We start from the raw sequence: 20,046 nt of genomic DNA, 5'->3' as shown, positions 1-20,046 counted from the left end.
TTGCTTGCTGTCCCTCTTTCAACAAAACGCTAGGGGGCACCGTTTGTTACTTGAATCCAAATACAACACAGTATGTCAAAAGCAGGAATTCTCTCTCTCTCTCTCTCTCTCTCTCTCTCTCTCTCTCTCACACACACACACCCTTTCAACATCCTGTTGCTATGTTTACTATTATGTTTCTCCAGTTATTGTCTTCTCACTATTCATTTATTTTACTTTCCACATGCTGTGAGACTGCTCTGGCGCTGCATACACATAAGCAGTCAGTTGTTCCAAGAGATGGCTTACCTTCTGTGTAAATCCAATTAAATCTTTTTAAATTAATTTTTTTTTAATGGCAAATTTATTAGAAAAATTAAAAAGGTGTACAGAGTGGAGCAAAACAACGACCTAACAGCTCATATTAACAACATGATAACCATCAATACATCCATCTTTGTTTACACATATAATTTGATAAATGCCCTCCAAATGTCCAAATAGGTATCCAGAAAAAGTTGGTGTTTGTAAAAAAAGTGTGTTCAGATGTAGCAAGGGTGTTTAGGTCTTGTGTAACAGATGCTGTTTGTTTATCCTTTCATGCTCAGAGTAGAAGTCTTTTGGCAACCACAAAGTCTCACAAAACTTCTCCATACTACAGGAATATAATTTAAGAGCACATGGACATACACAAATATAAATGATTTTGCCAATAAAAAATTGATACAATGGCTTCTGACCAGAAAGAAAACACCACTGGACATGCCTCGGTGAGGCAGTTCCAGCATTACACTTCCAGCATCTATATTTATATTAGACTATGCCTTCCTATAATTATGTTGCAGAGTCCAATATACAGTACAATATACAGGGTAGTGCTGTGGTCTAAACAACTCAGCCTCCTGGGCTTGCCAATCAGAAGGTCCCCACAACGGGATCAGCTCCCATTGCTCTGTCCCAGCTCCTGCCAACCTAGCAGTTTGAAAGCATGCCAGTCCAAGTAGATAAATAGGTACCACTGTGGCAGGAAGGTAAACAAGGTTTCCATGTGCTCTGGTTTCCATCACGGTGTCCCATTGCACCAGAAGTGGTTTAGTCATGCTGGCCACACGACCCGGAAAGCTGTTTGTGGACAAACACCAGCTCCCTCAGCCTAAAAGTGAGATGAGTGCTGCACCCCATAGTCACCTTTGACTAGACTTATCCGTCCAGGGGCCCTTTACCTTTTATAGTATCTAAAACAGGCTTCCTAAACCTCGGCCCTCCAGATGTTTTTGGCCTACAACTCCCATGATCCCTAGCTAGCAGGACCAGTGGTCAGGGATGATGGGAAATGTAGTCTCAAAACATCTGGGGGGCAGAGGTTGAGGAAACCTGACCTAAAACATCTATTTTAGCTATAACATCTGTAACACACAATTAAATCTTGCTGTGTAAATTCTACAGGAATAATCTGTTCTTCCCCTTTTACACATAATTTATATTAACATGCATTTTTAAAATTAGTATGTTCTCTCCTTTTTCAGCAGAACAGTTGTCCACCCAAACACCTTATGCGTTCAGATTACCTAAACAGCCACTTAAAAGGTACCCATCCACCCACCCACTTGACTGTCTGCATTCAGATGTCACCTCCTGCTGACTTTCAAAGGTTCCTTTAACTTCAATAGAAATTGCTGTCTAGAATCAGTCAGCATTTATTTTGTGGCACCTCTGGAGCACGTTCCATTTAAAAAAGTCATTGCATACGTGAGTTGCCCTACTATACAATGACAGGTAGTGACAGAGCTGGCTTGCATATTGCAATCTTTTGCATTTTCAGCCAAATCCTCCACGCAGAGACATTACAGGGGATGGTCAATTTGCATAATGGTGTTCAGTATTTAGTAATCAAAATCACACACCCATCCAGATACTTTTCGTGGGGGGGGGGCAGTGAGGATTCAGGAATTAGTTCACATATTCAGCTGACTACCAGCGTAGCATATTGGTTGGACTGCAACCTGGGAGACCATGATACTCCTTGGGTGAGTTTGGGTCAGTCACTACCTCTCAGCCAAACCCACCTCAAAAGGTTGCCAGGATTAAAAGGGAGGTGCAGAGCTGTGTATGCCACCTTGAATTCTTGGAGGAAAGTGGGACATAAATGTAATAATCATCAAAAATCAATGAGAAGAAAAATACACACACAAACTGACATGTATTTTATTGTAATGTAGTACTGCCCTGGCTGGATAAGCTTAGTTCTTCCTATGTCTACTACAAGGGTTGTTATCTACGTGTAGGTGCTCTTCCCGACAACCCCCCTAGCCAGGCCCTCATCTAAGCGTACACAACTAAAATGAATTTTAGACCAATGCAGACATAGTGGCTTCTAGATACCAAACCTGTTTTTTCTTACTTTGGTCAAATCCAGCCTGATGAAGAATTTGGTAGACTCAAAAAGACAGATCCATTTATTTATTTTTTGACATGTTGGTTAGATTTAAAATATGAACTGTCCAAAAAAAAAAAAATTAAATGAAAATTGGCAGTGCATGTTTATAGAACTTCTATCATCCTCTGCTTAGGTTATTTGGTAGGCTTCCAACAAAAACTTTTGTGTGCAGAGGATTGGCAAATAGCACCCTAGGAGATACCATTGTCTTTGCTGTGAAATAATGGTGCTCCCCCCCCCCTTTCCCATCCCTGCTCCATCACACTATGACTCTTGCAGCAGTTTGTGTTGTAATTGTGGCAACCTACCCTAGGAATCAGGACGCGGGTGGCGCTGTGGTCTAAACCACTGAGCCTAGGGCTTGCTGATCAGAAGGTCAGCGGTTCAAATTACCCGAGACGGGGTGAGCTCCCGTTGCTCGGTCCCAGCTCCTGCCAACCTAGCAGTTCGAAAGCATGTCACAGTGCAAGTAGATAAATAGGTACCACTCTGGTGGGAAGGTAAACGGTATTTCCGTGCACTGCTCTGGTTTCACCACAAGCGGCTTAGTCATGCTGGCCACATGACCCGGAAGCTGTCTGCAGACAAACACCAGCTCCCTCGGCCTACAGAGCAAGATGAGCGCTGCAACCCAAGTCGTCCGCGACTGGACCTAACGGTCAGGGGTACCTTTACTTTTACCGTAGGAGTAATGATGAAAGGCTGGTAAATGGTAACAGCAACCTTCAGCACTACCAACAGCAGCTGGTATTTGGCAGCTTGATAGGTTCAGCCCCAGTCGCCTCTCCTCCCCACCACACGTGCCCAACCAGTGACTTAATGCCACAAGAAAGGGTCACACAGCACATAACCCTTCTGGGCTTCTCCTAACGCTCAGGCTCTCTGTTTTCAAAGTCTGGGAATTTGACCAAATCCAGCTGATCTTGATACATTCTCTATTCCTTTGAAGTGCTATTTACCTTAAATCAGTTCCTTGTTCTTTAGCTAGGCAAATATGCATTCTTCATCTGCATTATAGAAGCTGTTAAGGCAGATCTTTGAGTGTTCACACTAATCCCTTTACATAGGATTTCTTTGGATAATGACTCCTTGAGGCTCTCTCCACTGTTTGGGACCCAATTTTTAAACATTGACTTCTGAAACAATTAGAGCAGATTTTTGCCAAGCCATATGTGTGTGTGTAATATTTTAATATATTAATACTACATTTATTTATTATTATTATTTCATATTTTTCACCTACCCTTCCTCCCAAAGGAAGGCAAACAAAACAATATTCACATACATATATGCATTTTTAAAAAATCAAAATACAAATCAAATATCCTCAGAAATAATAAGTTCAAAGTTGCTAGTTCAATATGCAACAAACCTGGCAGTTGTTGAAAACATTGTGATACAAAAGCATCATATACACAATCAAGTGCTCCTCCTGTTACTCAAGGGTCTGCACCATATAAAGACCTGCATTGGTACCCCCAAGCTGGGCTCCCAGACTCTTGAGCTTTCTTTAATACAAAAAACACGTATCAAGCCCTCGTGGAAAGTTATGAAGCAAAAAGTGCAGGCACCCTGCTAAGCTATTTCTGTGAAATGAGCCAATCTGGAAGACCTTTTCTATTAAGAAACATGTGACCCTTTATTGAAACTTTAACAACAAAACAAAAACAGAACTATTACCCTTCCCAAACTTATGAAGAGACAAGACAGAAACAAAATTATTATTTAAAGCATCTGGTAGTTATTACAGTAAAATCTCCACCATTGCCCAGGGCTTGGTATCTCTTAAGAGCCATACTATAAAAGTGAGATAAGAGAGCAACTTCCTGGTATGAAAAACTGCTCACCAGATTGTACCACAGAAGAAGCTGCCCTCATAATTGCTGTCTTGGCAGGTCTCACAACTGATGCCATACTTAGTCACGCAGCCAGCTAACTCTTGCTGGAATGTGGGGCCTTGCTGAATCAGTTGTTCCAGCAACATCTTGCAAGAGCAAGCTCTGCACTACAGGTTTAATGGGAGACATAGAATTGAGATGATGTGTAACAGTCAGCTGAGCCCAAGGGTGTGGGCATAATACCCTATCAGTTTCATGGTCACTGACATTGGAAAGGACACTATAGGAAACAAAGCCCAAATTGTCTACCTTGCACAGTATGTGTGATTTTAGGGGGTGAAACTTAATTTTTGCAAATTTCTTCAGTGAGGGGGGTCTTAAAAATATGTTTTGGGATGTGAGGAACTCAAACTTGCTATTCTTTTTGTGACTGGACATCATTTAGCATGGTTAAGTCTACATTTGATGAAGCAGCACCATAAACTGTTTTCGTGGAACCAAAGAATTTTACCTTCTGAAAATGTCAGGTAATGTGCTAAATAATAATAATTAATAAAATATTAATATATAACTGCAAGTATTTGGTAATAATTTAATGATTTCTATTCAATTTTACAGTCATTTACCAAGCAAAACAAAATTATATCAATTTAGCCTAAATATCTTTTGAATTCCCAAGTCATGTTACAACTTTTTAGCACCCCTCATTTTTTGAATTTGAAAGTTGAAAAATTCAACATGCCCTACCTGCACAGGATACCGTATACCCAAAACATCCTCAATGGCCTCTTTCAAATTAAGGATTTGATATCTATGGAGAACCATTCCATGGTCTCTCTTAGAAAGCCATCTGCTTTGCTGAGCTGCCCTTGTATGCACCAGGAATTCTTGCCTGATATTTTAACAATGATAAAAGCACATTTCCTTTTCATTCATTTTTAAAAATGTCTCCTCTGCCTTACACCAGAGCAGATTCCAGGTTAATGTATATATAACACAGATAAATCAACACTACAACCGCCACATTGAGATTTAGTTAGCACTAGGAAATCCCCAGTCCAAATGGCACCTAAATTTAAATCATTCCCTCTAATTCCAAAGTTCAGGGGTCCTAATTTGGGGGAATCCCCAGAAACAGCCCAATGGAGGAATGAATGCACTCAATGGTCAAGAATGCTGTTTGTGGGGGAGAAAATAGGACGGATTATGGGGGGGGGGGGACATGGCTGACTGGAAGAGTGAGCAGGAACACTCCAGACTCCAGCGTTTTGTGGCCAATCCCACTTGCTATATATATGTGTGTGTGCGTGTGTGACCATATTCCTGACCCTCCCAATCCCCTTTTTCTCTAGGTTTTTAAGTATGGCATGCCCAGCATCAGAGGTCTGATCTGTTTTGCTAAATGTCATGCCATTTTAAAATGATGCTTTGTCTATTTTAAGGGTGATTTTTATGTTGCTAATTGACTCTCCTGGTTGTACATTGCCTTCATAGGCTTGCCAACCAAGTGGTCCAAATATATATTTAAAACAAATGAATTCTTTTATATGACTAAACAAAACTGTTTTCTACGGAGTTAAGATTAGTCTATTTAATCTGGTGCTGCTTGCTCTGACTGGAAAAGCTGGTCAGAGTTTCAGGCAGGGGTCTTTCCCAGCCCCTCACCTTGTATTACCTTTTCAACTGGGGCTGCCTAGAACTGATATGATACCAAGTATATGCCATACTCTCAACATATGCCCGTCTCCCAAATTTCACAATAGGAACATTTTTTTAAGGATCAAGTAGTACAAGACACCCAAGCTTCTCGTGTAAAGGAGTTTGATCCTTTCCCAATGGCCATTTGGATATTTTTCAGAGAAGACAAGCCGTATTTCACAGCTATAAAGGCATAGCCTGCCTTCAAAATTGAATATCCATTCCCAATTACAAAAGGTCTCATTTTTTTATTCTTCTATGGAACACAAGGAAACATTAAAGGGGCTTTCAGTGTCTTCCACACAAGCACTAACAACACAGAGACCTGCTTCGTTTCAGCCATGTCAGTACCTGAGTGAGCAGACTTGTATCTGCTTTTCTTTTCTCCAAGAACCTCTGAGATCCACCAGAATGGCCAGAGCCGTTTCCCTGAAGTCCTGAAAGGAAGCAGCAAATGTCCCCTACTTTGAGGAACTTTTTTTGGGTTTAGTATTTGTTTTATGACCTTACAAGAGAGCAAGTTACTGTTAGCCTCTTTCTATAATAATTATGTTTTCCCTTTTGTTTCGCATTTGAGGAAAATGGTGTCTGGATGTGACTCCACATCATTCTCCAAACAAATAATATATTCCCCCACATCTCAGATAGAACAGAGGTTGTGATGAACTCTGCAAATGAGTAGAAATGAACAGTTCACATTTTCAGAATTGAGCCATGCATTGCAAATATGTTTTGCTGTGCTCAGAGATGCCCTGGATCATATGAACTCATCATTTTTGTCTATTGGTTGGAATATTTTGTTCTTTTATAATTTGGAGGGGGAAAGTGTTTGGGGTAAATAATAGTTAAAACTGATTTATTTATTTTTTGCGGGGAGGAAAACGTCATGCAACTAGAGGGAGGTTTTCCTCACTTTTTAAAAAATTGTGTTTAGATTTTTGGCAATGAAATATGTAGGTGAAAATACATGAATTCAAAAACTTATCTTTTTCCTTAACATGAATTCAAAAACTTATGTTTTTCCTTAACTGGAAATCATACTTGGGCACTCTTACGTGGAAACTTTTTTCCCTGTCCATAGATGTGCAGAAAATAATTGAGTGTTTAAAAAAGAGAGGAAAACAATGGCACTCTGCAGATGTGTAATGGCACACTTTCCTGAATAAGTTCTGTACGAACCTATTCTGATGGAAACAGCAAGGTTAAAAATTGCAGCCCTACAAAGCCAAAATGCTCCCACAGCTGCCACTGGGACAAGCTCCTACAGTAATGGGAGCCCTCTCCCATACTAAACACAGCATCCTAGGATTAGCATCTCTCCAAGTAGATTACAAACCAGGAAGGAAAGAAAGCCTCATAGCTCTTTGCACTAATATGCTTTTGATAAGCTAATGCCTCTTTTCAATAAGGTAAACATTAGACACCTTTAATTCTGATGCACAGTCCCACATCTGAATACAGATTTGCTAACCACAGTACATGTTCAAAGAGAATCCAGCCCAAATGACAGTATCCAATCACTTTCACACAGAATGTCTCAACCCAAATGTTGAATGCCACCAGATTTCTTCTCTAGCCAGGAGATATATTTTTAGCATGCGCACTGGAGCTAAGCAAGGTACGCAACTGAAGCCTGGTTATTTCTGTACTGCTTTTCAGCAAAAACTTGTCAGATTCTTGATCTCACTATCGTTTTCACAACTGCAGAAAGGACCAGGACTTTGCAGGGATGAGATTTTGGTTCAGTCTCTGGCACCTCCACATAAAAGCATCAGGTGACCTTGCCCTGAGACACTGGAAAGCTGTTGTCAGTCAAGAGGCTGACAACAGTTAGATAAACCAATAGTCACAACATGGTATAAATGCAGCTTCTTATGTTCCAGACTATGAATGGTGGCTCTCAGTGCTACCCCATCAAATTTCATGGCTAAGAAAGAATTCAAAATTCCCTATTTCCACATACACACAAAAACAGCATATTAGCAAGCATGCCCCATTTTTATAAATTAACAGAAAATTATTTCTTTAGGACAGCATAAGGTGTAAGGAAATAATCAAACTTACCTGTTGTCACTATATATTTTTTAAAAAATATGTTGCTTAAAATAATTTAATTTGTATGACGTTAACCCAAGCGGAAAGCAAAAGGTTGTCGAAAATGCATCAACAAGAGATGATTCAATCTCAGTACAAACGACATATTCTCAGTAAAAGTGCAATTGCCTAGCTAGTTTTGGTTTAAAATGTGCATCCAGATTCAGCTGAAGAGTTTAGCAGCATTAGCTTAAAAATCACACGCTTTCTAGGGCTGAACCGAAATTACTAGCGCTCAATGACATTTTTGCTCTTTAACTTGTGGCAATTATGCTATTTAAATTCTAATGGAGTTCACGGCTGCAGGCTTGGAAGTGTCGTTTTGAGTTTGTTGGTATTCGTGGTACTGGCTTGAACGTCAGGAACGCTAAAAGGATAGAGAGCGAAAGGCCCCTGAACCAAATTGGAGATTTCAAGTTCTCAAACTATTCTTCCTTCAAGCTCAAAACGCAGGCAGCATTTCTTCAGGAGCATCACATTTCAGATGCCTCTTCTGCTATCAGACCAATATCAATTATGAACCTGAAGGCCAGATCAGCTTTATTTTTAGGTGTACAAATGGTGTACATTCTCTTCCCTGCCAATCTTTTTCCTGGAACTTGGAAACAGAGCAGGAGGGAGGCTATATGTAAGATGAAACTTCCTGCCGACATGACATGATCACAGCCAGGTTGGAAGGGGAAGAGGAGAAGAAAGAAAAAGGCAGATGCTTCCATCACTTTATCATTTTCTACTTTATTACTTCAAATTAACAACCACGATAAAGCTCAAAAAAGTCCAATATTTACACAGGAAAAAAGTACAAAATCCCCCCCAAAGTTCTTCAAGGTTTTTTGTTTTTGTTTTTTTTAAAAGTAATAAAAAGTTTTGTTTTTTTTACTTTAATTAAAAAAAGGAGAGAGAGAGAAAGGAAGAAAGACACAGTAAGCAGGGTAAATAAATTAGGGGGGAAAAATAAAAAGAGCTGTGTGTTAAATAGAAAGAATAAAAAGAACCAAATATGCCAAGCCCCACCCCCACTTCCAATGGTTCCACACTGTCCAAAGTAAAAAATAAAATTAAGAAAGTGTGCCAAGCAAGAGGCTGCAGGGCATGGTAACGACTGCGGCGATGCACATCCCAGGATGGATCGGTTTTCTTAAGGAAAGCCTAAAGTCTTTATTTAAAAAAAAAACTAGTAATGGGGGGTGAATACAGAGGGTGGGAGACACCTTTTCGTGAGGAGAGGTTGTGCGTCTTGAGCTGGGGTTGTCCTTTGGGAAACTGGTGGTACACAAGGCCCAACCCCCTGAAGTAAAAGCAGGGACTCTCCCCCCACTGTTATCTTCACATACCTCTCCCCCTTTGTCCTCAACACCCTCCCCGGCTCCTGAGGAAGTACAAAATAATAATTAAAAAAATATAAACTAAACACACGCAAACAGTTTTGTTTCAATTTTTTTAAAAAAGGAGAGACGCCCACCCACCCCCACTGCCTGCATATGAGGCAGGCAACATTTCCACGTCCTTCACATTTGCTCCTGCCTTGCGCAGCACATGTCTCCACCCTTCGCACGCAACTGCCGCTGTGCCAGTACTGTCCGCCTCGCTGGTCTGCCCGCGGCATCTCCCAACACGCCCGTGAATGCACAGAGGGGCAGTGGTGTCCCCTGGGGAAAGAATGCCTAGATGCTTCTTCCACCATTGCTCCACCCGGCCCCTGCCACCCACAAAGGCAGCACCTGCTAGAAACCGCAGTTCACATTTAAATGAATGTTAAAGCCAGCTTTTGACACCACTCTGGCCTGGAATTGTAAAAGTCTGCTCCAAACACCCTCCTCTGCCTCTTCCTCCTCCTCCGCCCCCCGACCCTCCCCTCCCCAAAACCCCCCCACAATCCCAACGGAATTTAAAATTATGCTGGAAACAAATTTCATCTTACACAAACCGAACTTTTAAAATATATGGAAGTCAGGGGTTTGATTTTTTGTGTTGTGTGGTTTTTTTTTCTTTCCTTTTCCCAATGATACAAACAGATAAAAAAAAAAAGGGGAGCGAGAAGCTGGGGGTGGCTGGCCACAGCCTGCTGGCGTGAAATGGGGCAAGGCCTACGGAGATGAAACTGCGCGACAGCAGCAGAGGTGTTTCGGCAAGGCTCCTCCTGCGTCTGTGACTTTGTCCAAGGCAAGTTGGGCTCGGGAACGCAGGCAACGATCTCAGAAAAGACATGGACGCCAGCATAGGGCAGCTCCTCTCCTTGTTGCTGGCAGGGGGGAAAAATTGGGGTTTTTTTCTTTTTTTTTCTTTTTTTAAATTTGTTTTTGTTATTTTGTTTTTTAAAAGAAAAATACAGTGAAGACACTAGAAAAGGAAAAGGGGGAAAAAGAAGAGAGCATTGTTAAAAATGTTTCCCCCCATCCAACAGTGGAGACCCTACGACAAATCTTACTAATAACTACTACTAGTTAGTAACTCTTGTGAAAATGTGTCAGCCGATTGTGCCCCTGACCCTCTTTAGAAAGGACATTTGTGAAACAGTATACATGGTGCTTCCTGTTCCTTCCCTCAGCTTCACAACGTATCTGCAATGTGGGCATGCACTGCTTTATCCTGGAAGCAGCCCCAAAATTGAAAAGATGCTCGCCTTAGTTAATGCTGGAAGCATCAGACAAGGATACTTAGCCTCTTCCCACCTCCCAAAGAAAAGTCAAAATTCTACACAGCAAGAAAGGCCGGTTAAATCAGAAGGGTGTTGCAATTCCAGGGGCACACTCCACCGCCCCTCTCCTTCGATCACAACACCATCAACACTCCTGCAGCTTTGCACAGGTTGGGGGCTGAACTTTTGCAATTGGCAGGCTGCTCTGCTCCACAAGAGGCTCCTGGCACAACTGAGAACCCTGATAGATCAGGGTTCTAGTTACAGGTAGGTAGCCGTGTTCATCTGCCATAGTTGAAACAAAATTTTTAAAAATTCCTTCCAGTAGCACCTTAGCGACCAACTAAGTTTGTCATTGGTATGAGCTTTCGTGTGCATGCACACTTCTTCAGATCAGGGTTCGTAATCGCAGAGCGAGCCTACAGAAGCAGGGCAGGCTTCCTGATTCAGAAAATCAGCCCCTAAGATGTGGAGGGGAGTGATGGGAAAAGCTACCATGATGTAATTTTGGGGGGGTGGGGAGGTGAGGCCAGGGAACATATCGGCACTCTTGGCGTGTTAGGACCAAGTCCAGTAAGCTACATAAAGGCCTGCTTTTAAAATCAGCAGTGGCTTATTCCTACATCAACATCTGCATGCTTTTGGGAAGAGGACTCAAGTCACTGCTCTTCCCCCTTAATCTGTTGCCTTCCTTCACCCTCTGCAATAAAGGCAAGTAGCAACCTGCCTCATATTCCTTTCCAACCAAGTACAGAGAAAGTACAGAGAAAGCTGTTTTTGGGAAAGGCAATCTAACCAACTGATTTCACCAAAGGGGACAAGAAAGCAAGCTATGGTGTGAAAGAACTGTGCACATTGCATCTTTCAAGAGTCCCATGTGAGTGAGACTCAAGGGTGAGGTCTACAACTGTTAGGTAGTAGCTCCTAGCAGTTGAGCTGGTAGGGTGAATGCATTCCTCAACAGTATCTTAATATATGCCTAGGGTTACATGTTTCCACAGCAATAAACTATACGGTTTGCTAATCGTGGCATGTTAGCCAAAGTTTAGCCATGCCCTTTAATGTTCAAAAATGGCCTTGTGATACTGGGTAGGCCTGGAACATTTACCAACCAAGAGACACAGAGAGAATGAATGTTTAGATCTCTCTGTCATAGGTTCTAAACAGCTGGGGCTGTTAAAACATCCCACTTGTTCACAGACTGTGCCATTTCTATAACCATGAGGCACTATGCTGGGGTTACATGCAGAAAGGAAGCCTATTAACCCATGAAGATCCACTAACCACGTAGACAAAAGAGAAGGGGTTAGGCAGAGACTCACCTAAGCAAACACTGGTCCGGTGGAATCCTCTCTTCACTTCCCCAGGTGATCAAATGGCACACTTGTCTACAAACAAATAAAAAAGTGAGTAGGCTGCAGAAGAGGACTTTAGCAAGGGTGGGTAAAGAGATGTCATCCAAGTTCTTTCTTCCACCCTTGTTGCAACAAGACCCCACCCCCTCCTTCCAAGGAATACATTCAACAACCTACAAACACAGGATAATTTTCATCAAAGTACTGGTAGACGGCTTGCCACTGAATGCACGTCAACCTTATTTCCCAGCTGACTTCTTTTTCAGCAGATTCAAGAATCATTTAACTGATGATTAGCTAAAAAAGATAAAACTAAATCCACAAAAAAGGAGGCAATGATGACTACTGATGGTTCCTAGATTCCAAGGAGACAGTGTCACACATACATATTATAGCTGTCAACGTTTCCCTTTTTTCAAGGGAAATTCCCTGATTCCGAATAGGATTCCTCGCAAGAAAAGGAAAAAGTTTGACAGCTATGATACATATCCTTTGGCTGATCCTGTTCCCAGTTTGGGGAAGCAGGCAGGTGCTGCAGCCATGAGTGCTTTTCTACCAGTTCCAGCTAGTCCAAGAATTTTGTCCTTTTTCCCCTGGTTAAAATAATCCATATTTGTTGTTGACTTGAATAAATCACTGCAATGGGGCTGTGTCTTTGAAAAGAATCGGGAAGTTCAACTAGTATGGAACGCAAGAGCCTGCCTCCTATTGACATCAGCAGACAAGAATGCACATAGGCTGCACTGCAACACTGACTCCCAAGCATAATTCAATGTACTATTATTAATCTACAAAATACCCCATGGGTCTGAGCCATATGTATCTTGGCGGGAGAAAAGCAGATTAGCAGCCGTAATGTATTTTTGCTGTACATATTTGGTGGCTCGTGACTATTCTGATAGCACTTCACACAAGAATTCAGACTAAAGATTCTTTTTTTCACTTCAGCGTATGACAAGCCCTGCAACACAGCTAGCTTAGCTGTTCTGCTTCTCACGCTGGGCTGCCAGAATGTTTAAATTCTCAACAGCTGGAAGGTTGGTAATTTCTCCCCTTTCACACAAGGATGTAATTGCCATCGTTTTCAGAGGAGGAGTCCCACAAAGAAGCAGAATAAGGATTTGCACCAACTGGGTAGCTACCAGATTAACATGACCTGGTGATACTCTTAACTCTACTATTTTCTTAATTCTAGCCACAGCCCACAAGCAGATGGAAGCAGTTCTAGCCCCACTTGGCCGCCGGCAGGAACCCACCTGTGACGCTGAAATCCGTGACACCTCTTGCCGCCCTGTGAGGTCAGATGAGGAGATGTTTGCAGGGGCTCCTCGGTGTAACCTCATGCTGACCTTCCGCTCCCTGTCCACCCGTGAAATTGCCCTGGGGGACGTGTTTCCTGGCAAGGGGCAAATTACTAACTTGTAAAATTGATGCTTTTTGCAGAGCAATGTAAGAAAAAGAGGGGTGAGGAAGAGTCTGTTCCGCTTGGAGCTCAAACTCTAAATTTTGAACAGGATAAAGGGCAGGGCAGAGACAGGGCAAGAGTCCCACAACCACCACTGCTGCCGCCGCTAGAGGGGGGAGGGATGGGAAAGGAAAGGGAAAGGGAAAGGCAAGAGCAAGCAGCAGTGAAGAAGGTGGGCAGCTGTAGTTACACATACGGAGGCTTTGCTTAACTTAGGAACGAGCCCATGGCTGTGCAATTCATTGCTATGCAGAGAACAGGTTTGCATGTGACCTTCCCTCTACTCACCAGATTGCTGGATGCGGGAGGTGGGTGTGGAGGCCATGGGCTCAGCGACATTGCGGAGGCGGTTAGCTGTGGCTCCGGCAGGAGGTCCAGGGGGCAGTGCCCGCGTAGCTGAACCCCGGAGCTGCCCCATCCGCTCCTCTCGCTCGTGTTCTCGCCTCTCCCGATCCATGTCCTCAGGATTCCGGGCTGCTCCCTGGAATATCAAACACCGCAGAACACATCCAGATTTTAGAAGCAGGTTAGAAAGGGGGGGGGGTTTACAAATCACTTTATTCATATGCAGAATTAGCTGCACATGCAAGGAGATAAGAGTTCAGGGGAGGGAGGGAAGGAAAACCGTCATGCTGAATCATACAGGACAGCTTCCATATGCTGTTTTATTTTGCTTTCTTTATTTCTTCTAACCATGACAGGGAGTGTGGGCGGGTGGACAGTGAACCCCCTTAGGCTCCTTCCTTGAATGTTCAGTTTTCCTTTTCTTTCTTTTTTTAAAAAGTGGAATGAGTCTCTACCCTTTTCACGCTGAAAAGAAGTAAAGGTTTAGGCAATGTTCTACTACTGCTGCTGCTCAGTAAATGGTAACTTGTCCTGTCTTCCAGTGTTCTGGACATAGAGTGCAGAGGAGCTTAGATGAGAGACAAATGCTTGGAATTTATGCTGCAACCATAACTCATGGGGGGCAGTGGTGCGGCTTAGTGGAGTGACGCAGCCAGCGCTGCATCCACAGTCCTGCTGATCATGCCGGGGAGGACAGAAGGTGGTGGTAAATGTCCGTTCGCTGTGCCAGCTCCCAGGCTGTTTGGGCAGATGCATGAGGTTGCTCCTCAGCAGAAGGGCTTTCCTGCTGATGGGTGAAGCTTCCTTTGCAGGAGGGGGCCAGGCAAGGCCAGGCGCAGGTATACAACTGCCCCCTCCAACCTGCTAGATCAGGGGCTTGGTTTGTTCTTATACTGTTATCTAATATCTAATCAACTTAGGTTTGAGGACAGAGACTCATTTCACTTAAGAAAAAAGAAGGCTGAATGTTCAGGGAAGGGGAGCGAGAGGGTACACCACCCACCAGCCCATGCTCCCTCTCATGGTTAGCCAAAATTAAGAACACAGCAACTAAATATTTAAGTTTTCCCATCAATTTACAGTGCCACCTCAGCATATCTTTAGGCCCCATCACAACAAGATTTGGCTATGGTCCAACAAGGAACAGCGCAGAACAAGAAGCCCCATCGTGTGTCTTCTGAGACTGTGGTCACATCCAGATCATATGTGGGCTTCCCCCAAAGAATCCTGGGAAATGTAGTTTATTAAAGGTACTGGGAATTGTAGCTTTGTGAGGGGCAAGCTACAGTTCCCAGGATTTGCTGGAAGAAGCTACGCACTTTAAATATTATTTAAATGAATCGTGTGGGTGTGATCTTTATGCACTTGCTTCCAAGCTTATTTCTACAGCCATGCAGGGTTTTTTTTAACTTGCTTTTTATTTGAAAAACAAACAACAGCAGTTGAGGTCAGGACACAGAACTCTGCTACTAAGAAGAATTACTAGTATAATGTGTGAACACAAGAATCCCTCAATAAAAAAGAGACCCTCAAGCATGGCCATCCCTACCATTCACCCCACTTGCCTCCACTTGCAGCTCACAAGCACACACAGACTCCAGGTCACAACAAAAAGGCTCAGAACTGGAATTACTCACAAACTTGAGCATGTTCCAGTCGAACACGTAGTCATAGGAGAAACCCTGGCGGTGGAAGAGATTGCGGAACAGCTGCCTCAAGTAAGAGTAATCTGGTTTGTCATCGAACCGCAGCGAACGGCAGAAGTTGAGGTATGTTGAGAACTCAGCTGGGAGAAAAGCAGGGAGAGATTATTAGCTGCCATCAAGCACAGCAGTCCCCCCAATGAGGCTCTGCTGTTCTCTTCTTTGCCTTCATAAAGTCTTCATGTTATAGATTACTAGAGGGGCCTTTTCAGAGGTGCCACTGCAGTTGTGGAATGCCTTCCCTTGAGACACTCACCCGGCACCAAGTTGTCAACTTTTAGCACCAGGTGAAGCCTTATTTGTTTCCCCCAGAAATTTCACCAGCCTTAATATCTTTTAATGTATTTTAAATCTTTAGATACATTATCTGCTGTTAATATTATTCGATTACAGTTTGTTATTATGTTTTAGTTTTCCTGTTTGTCTTTCTATTTTATGTACGTTTTAATTTTTTTAAGTATTTAAATAAACAATGAGAAATTCTCCAACTTCAAAGAGCCAGAGCAGCATGAACGTGTTATATGGTTGTGTTCATTTCATATTCTGGCTATTTCTCACACCAACTTTAGGCAGCAATGTAGGGAAAGGAAAACAAGCCTAGCTAGCACTTAAGATTTTCTTTGTCTATCCTCTTGGGGTCATATTATGGACCCAAGAAAAGACCTTTTCAGCTGTGGTGCTTCTTCTGTCATCAAGCCTATAGCCCACCTGGTGCAAAAACCCTTTTTATTTCGTCCATTTGCAGAAGTAACAGGTACATGACTATTCCTATCCCTTTTACTCCAGTTTACTCCAAAAGAAACCTGCCAAATACATGCCCCCAAATTCACCCCCCTTTTCCGAAAACCAGAGAGAAATAACCTACGGGCAGGCTTGCATGCCACCCCTCCCACTTTCCTTCCAGATTTTCAGTCCTTCCTCTCACAAATGCAGGTCCGCCGATCGAGACTCAGGACTTGTATATTGGGAGGGCATGCACCTCTGGTATTGGTGCTGTACAGGGAGAGGCCATGCTTTAAGCAGGAAAGACAGACTGCTGTGCATCTGTTCATAGGCAGTGACATTTGTCCATCACATTCTGCGACTTAACATACTTGAATACACACATTTAAGGCTTCCAATTCCCTCTATAAAGGGGATAGCATATGGACTTAATCCTGCTCTGCGTAAGCCCCAGATGCCTATATTTGGAGACTCTGAAATGAGCTTGCCCAACATATACCCAGCAGACTGCTTCAGGTACAAGCAAGGCTTTAGGAACATAAGCCGCCACCTCATACCAAGTCAGACTGCTGAGCCATCTAGCTCAGTAGAGTCTACACTGACTGGCAGCAGCTCTTCAAAGTTTCAGACAGCTCTCTTCTAATCTTAACTGGGGATTGAACCTGGGACCTTCTGTATGCAAAACTGATACTGTACCACTCAACTATGACCCTTTCCCAGGCTTGTCCCTTACCTCGAGGCAGCCCCTGTAGCTACAGTTATTAGACTACTGGGGGCAGAACTTGTTAGATTGTTCACCAAATATTTTGCAATCAGAGGAACAACGTTCATCTCGATCCTAAATAGGTAGCAAGGTCACAGAGCACATGCAAAGATGACAACTAGACAAATTTGAGTATGTTTATGGAGACACGAATCTCTGAGTGTAGGAGGTGCAAGGGGCATGTGCAACTTGCGCATGCAAAGGAAGAACTTACAAGGGTAGCCTTTGCAGAGCACCTCGATGGGCGTCGACATCTTCTTCTCACTGATGCGCTCATATTTCTGGCGCTTTGTAGCAGCCTTCAGGCCTTGCCAAGGCAGTGAGCCAAGGTTGAAGTACATCAGCACATAGCCCAAGCTCTCCAAGTCATCACGGCGACTTTGTTCTGGAAACAGATGCACACACATGCATGAAGCAGAGCTATTCCAGCAATAGCTTGCATTACGTCAGAAAAGTCAAGGTGATGATATAGACAAGCTACAGAACAGAGAATTTGGCTTATCCTGCCAAGAAATGAAGAATTGTTTATATTTATATTTTAAAAAGCAGGCCCACGCTCATCCCCTCTGACGGAGTCCTGCAAGTATGTGGCAAGACTGAGATCCAGGCAGGGCTATGTGTTGCACAAAACCATGGAAGGGAAAAGAGGTACTGAAACTGGTACACAATTCAAGATCTTTGGAGTTCCAGCTATCTTTCTTTTCTCTTTTGAAAAAGTAGGCACTCAAGACTGCAAAGAAGAGATTCTGAGGAAACTGCTGTAGGCAAAGATTTCTTATAATCAAGGCTTCGATGGTTACCTTTCCCCATGACCAACAGAAGCCAAAGTTAATAACCCAAAGTAAATGTATAATCAGGCTTGTATTTAAGCACTTGCCTAGTAACCATGGGTGACAAGGAATAGCATGCAGACAACGGATCAGGTTGGTGGTGCCCAGCAGAAAACAAACAGGCGGCCAGAAGAAGAAACCCATCTCAACTCCCATCAAAGCAAGGCAACAGCCTGCTGGAGGAGGGGGACAGAGTCATCTCTCCTCTGCTAGCCTTAACAGGCCCATGTGTCTGTGTGTTTGGTGTGTGTGTGTGTGTGTGTGTGTGTGTGTGTAGAGAAGGCTTGTAACTTTTCTGGGCTTATTTACAAGGCTCTGTACTAACTGATGATACAATTCTAGATGCTTTTTAGAATTCAACTTATCTTTTGTATATGATTTGTCCTTCCTCAGATGCACTCCCACATTTAGCACTGGTTTCAGGGCGGGGGAAACTGTGTGTTATGTTAACGCATGTGGGTTTGGCCTGTCTTTTTGAAACAGCAGCCGCCGTCTAAATGCAAACTCCCTCCTGATGCAAATAGCATCTTCAAGGAAGTGATTTTCATCAAGACCACAGTGTGTTGATAAAAGGGTAACTTCTGTCTGTCTGCCCTATTTTTTATATAAATACAAATATATAAAGAGAGAGAGAAACACACATGACCAAAATTTATGTTTTGCCTCTTGTGGATCCTTGTGGCACCAGGTGTCTATCCTTCTGCTTTTTCATGTTTCCTGCTACCTAAAGTTTCAGTTGACCCTGCCTTTTTACCCTACCGTCTGCCAGAATAGCTGAAAAATTCTCAGAGAGCACTAGTAATGTAAAAAACAAGAACAGAACAGAAACCTTTCATATTTCAGTGTGCAGCTGAGGAGAAGAAAAATAAAATCTAGTACAGAGGTAAGCACTCTTAAGCTCATTGATATCAAATGGGCTTAAGCATGCTTAACTGTGATGGACTGTGGCCCTGACCTTTATTACTTGGCCTCTAGCGTGCATTTGGCCGAAATATCTTCCTACTGTGGCTGGATTTCTGTTCCCTGTATCTGTGCCATTTCCTTGTTTGGATCGTATCAGGAATGGGGGGGGGGGTGTTTACTACAGAAGAAGCTCCGTCTCTGAAAGATTTGTCCATATAGAAAATCACTTCCTGTCCAAAAGATCTATTTAGTATACAGACTGAGCAATATTCATCACACTGTCAGTATGAAAAATGATACAGTATTCCCTTTTGCTGTTTTCTTATTGTACTAATTTCTCCAGCATCCCCTAATAACAACTCAGCTAGCTTACAAGGGTTCAAGGCAGGTTACAATGCATCTTGATCCAATTTTATCCTCAGCACCCGTGCTGCGGCTAAGTAGCAGCAACGACCCAAGTGAATTTTTAATCACTGAGAAAGGATTTCATTGTCTCAAAGTGAAGCACTGTACAGCCATTCTGGTTCTAATCCACCCATAGTCACAAAGCTCACTGGGTGATTTTGGACCAGACACTATCAGCCAATCCTACCTCACAGGGTTACTGTGAGGACAAAATACACAGGGAGGGGAATTGTGTGCACTCCCCTGAGCTTCCTAAAAGAAAGGCAGGTTACAAATAAGTAATCAAAACCCAATATTCTAAAACAAACGCTACCATACAAAATGCTATAAGCCACCACAAATTAAACTACTAAAGTTTTACAGATACAGGGGAAAATACAGTAGGAGAAAAGCAGCTTGCAGCTTTTTCTTTTTAAAAAAACAGACCACACAAACCCCAGAGAAGTACCCATATTTTGCATTTTACATCTTTTGGAACTCATTTGAGTTTCATATAAGGCAGGCATGTCTTCTCTATCACCCTTTCAGTACCCACCAAAGACCTTTCTCCCCAACTGCTGGGTATTTTTAAAAATCCAATGTGTCTCCCTATTGGACTTGAAACTTCTTCTTATATTTGTTTTTATTGCTGAAGTGCTTTGGGATGCTTCATGAGAAGCAATTCACAAACGAAATGAACAAGCTAACAAACAAGTTTATCACTGTTAGCTGCCTTAAGCACTATTTGGTGGAGAGGCAGAATAAAAAAATTGTAAACAAAGAAGTGAAAAAGTTGTTAGGTGCAAAGGGAACAGAAATGTGAATCTTGAAAAGCGGGGTTGCCCCAGTCATATAGAAAGCAGAGGCATGTTTGTGTGTTTCTACCTATCT

General features: G+C 42.8%; 1 protein-coding gene across 8 annotated transcripts in view; it reads right to left on the bottom strand.

Annotated features, from left to right (window-relative positions):
- Window positions 1-8,761: 8,761 nt before the first annotated feature.
- The window catches only part of CSNK1E (casein kinase 1 epsilon), a 52,274-nt gene continuing 40,989 nt past the window's right edge, over window positions 8,762-20,046 (bottom strand). For 5 of the 8 annotated variants that reach the window (XM_083400811.1, XM_083400813.1, XM_083400812.1 and 2 more), the window contains exons 6-11: window positions 17,253-17,423; window positions 15,487-15,635; window positions 13,793-13,985; window positions 13,296-13,435; window positions 12,007-12,072; window positions 8,762-10,386 (exon numbers count right to left, since the gene is read on the bottom strand). In XM_083400811.1, coding sequence (XP_083256937.1) covers window positions 12,040-12,072; window positions 13,296-13,435; window positions 13,793-13,985; window positions 15,487-15,635; window positions 17,253-17,423 — 686 coding nt within the window. In that variant the 3' untranslated portion in view covers window positions 8,762-10,386; window positions 12,007-12,039. The remainder of the gene's footprint in view (window positions 10,387-12,006; window positions 12,073-13,295; window positions 13,436-13,792; window positions 13,986-15,486; window positions 15,636-17,252; window positions 17,424-20,046) is intronic. The other 3 variants (XM_083400816.1, XM_083400817.1, XM_083400818.1) reach the window with 1 other exon arrangement.

This window comes from Podarcis tiliguerta (genome assembly GCF_965153285.1).
Source record: "Podarcis tiliguerta genome assembly, chromosome: 10".
Lineage (NCBI taxonomy): Eukaryota > Metazoa > Chordata > Lepidosauria > Squamata > Lacertidae > Podarcis > Podarcis tiliguerta.
The sequence above is the reverse complement of the archived record's forward strand: the minus strand, read 5'-3'. Positions and strand labels throughout refer to the sequence as shown.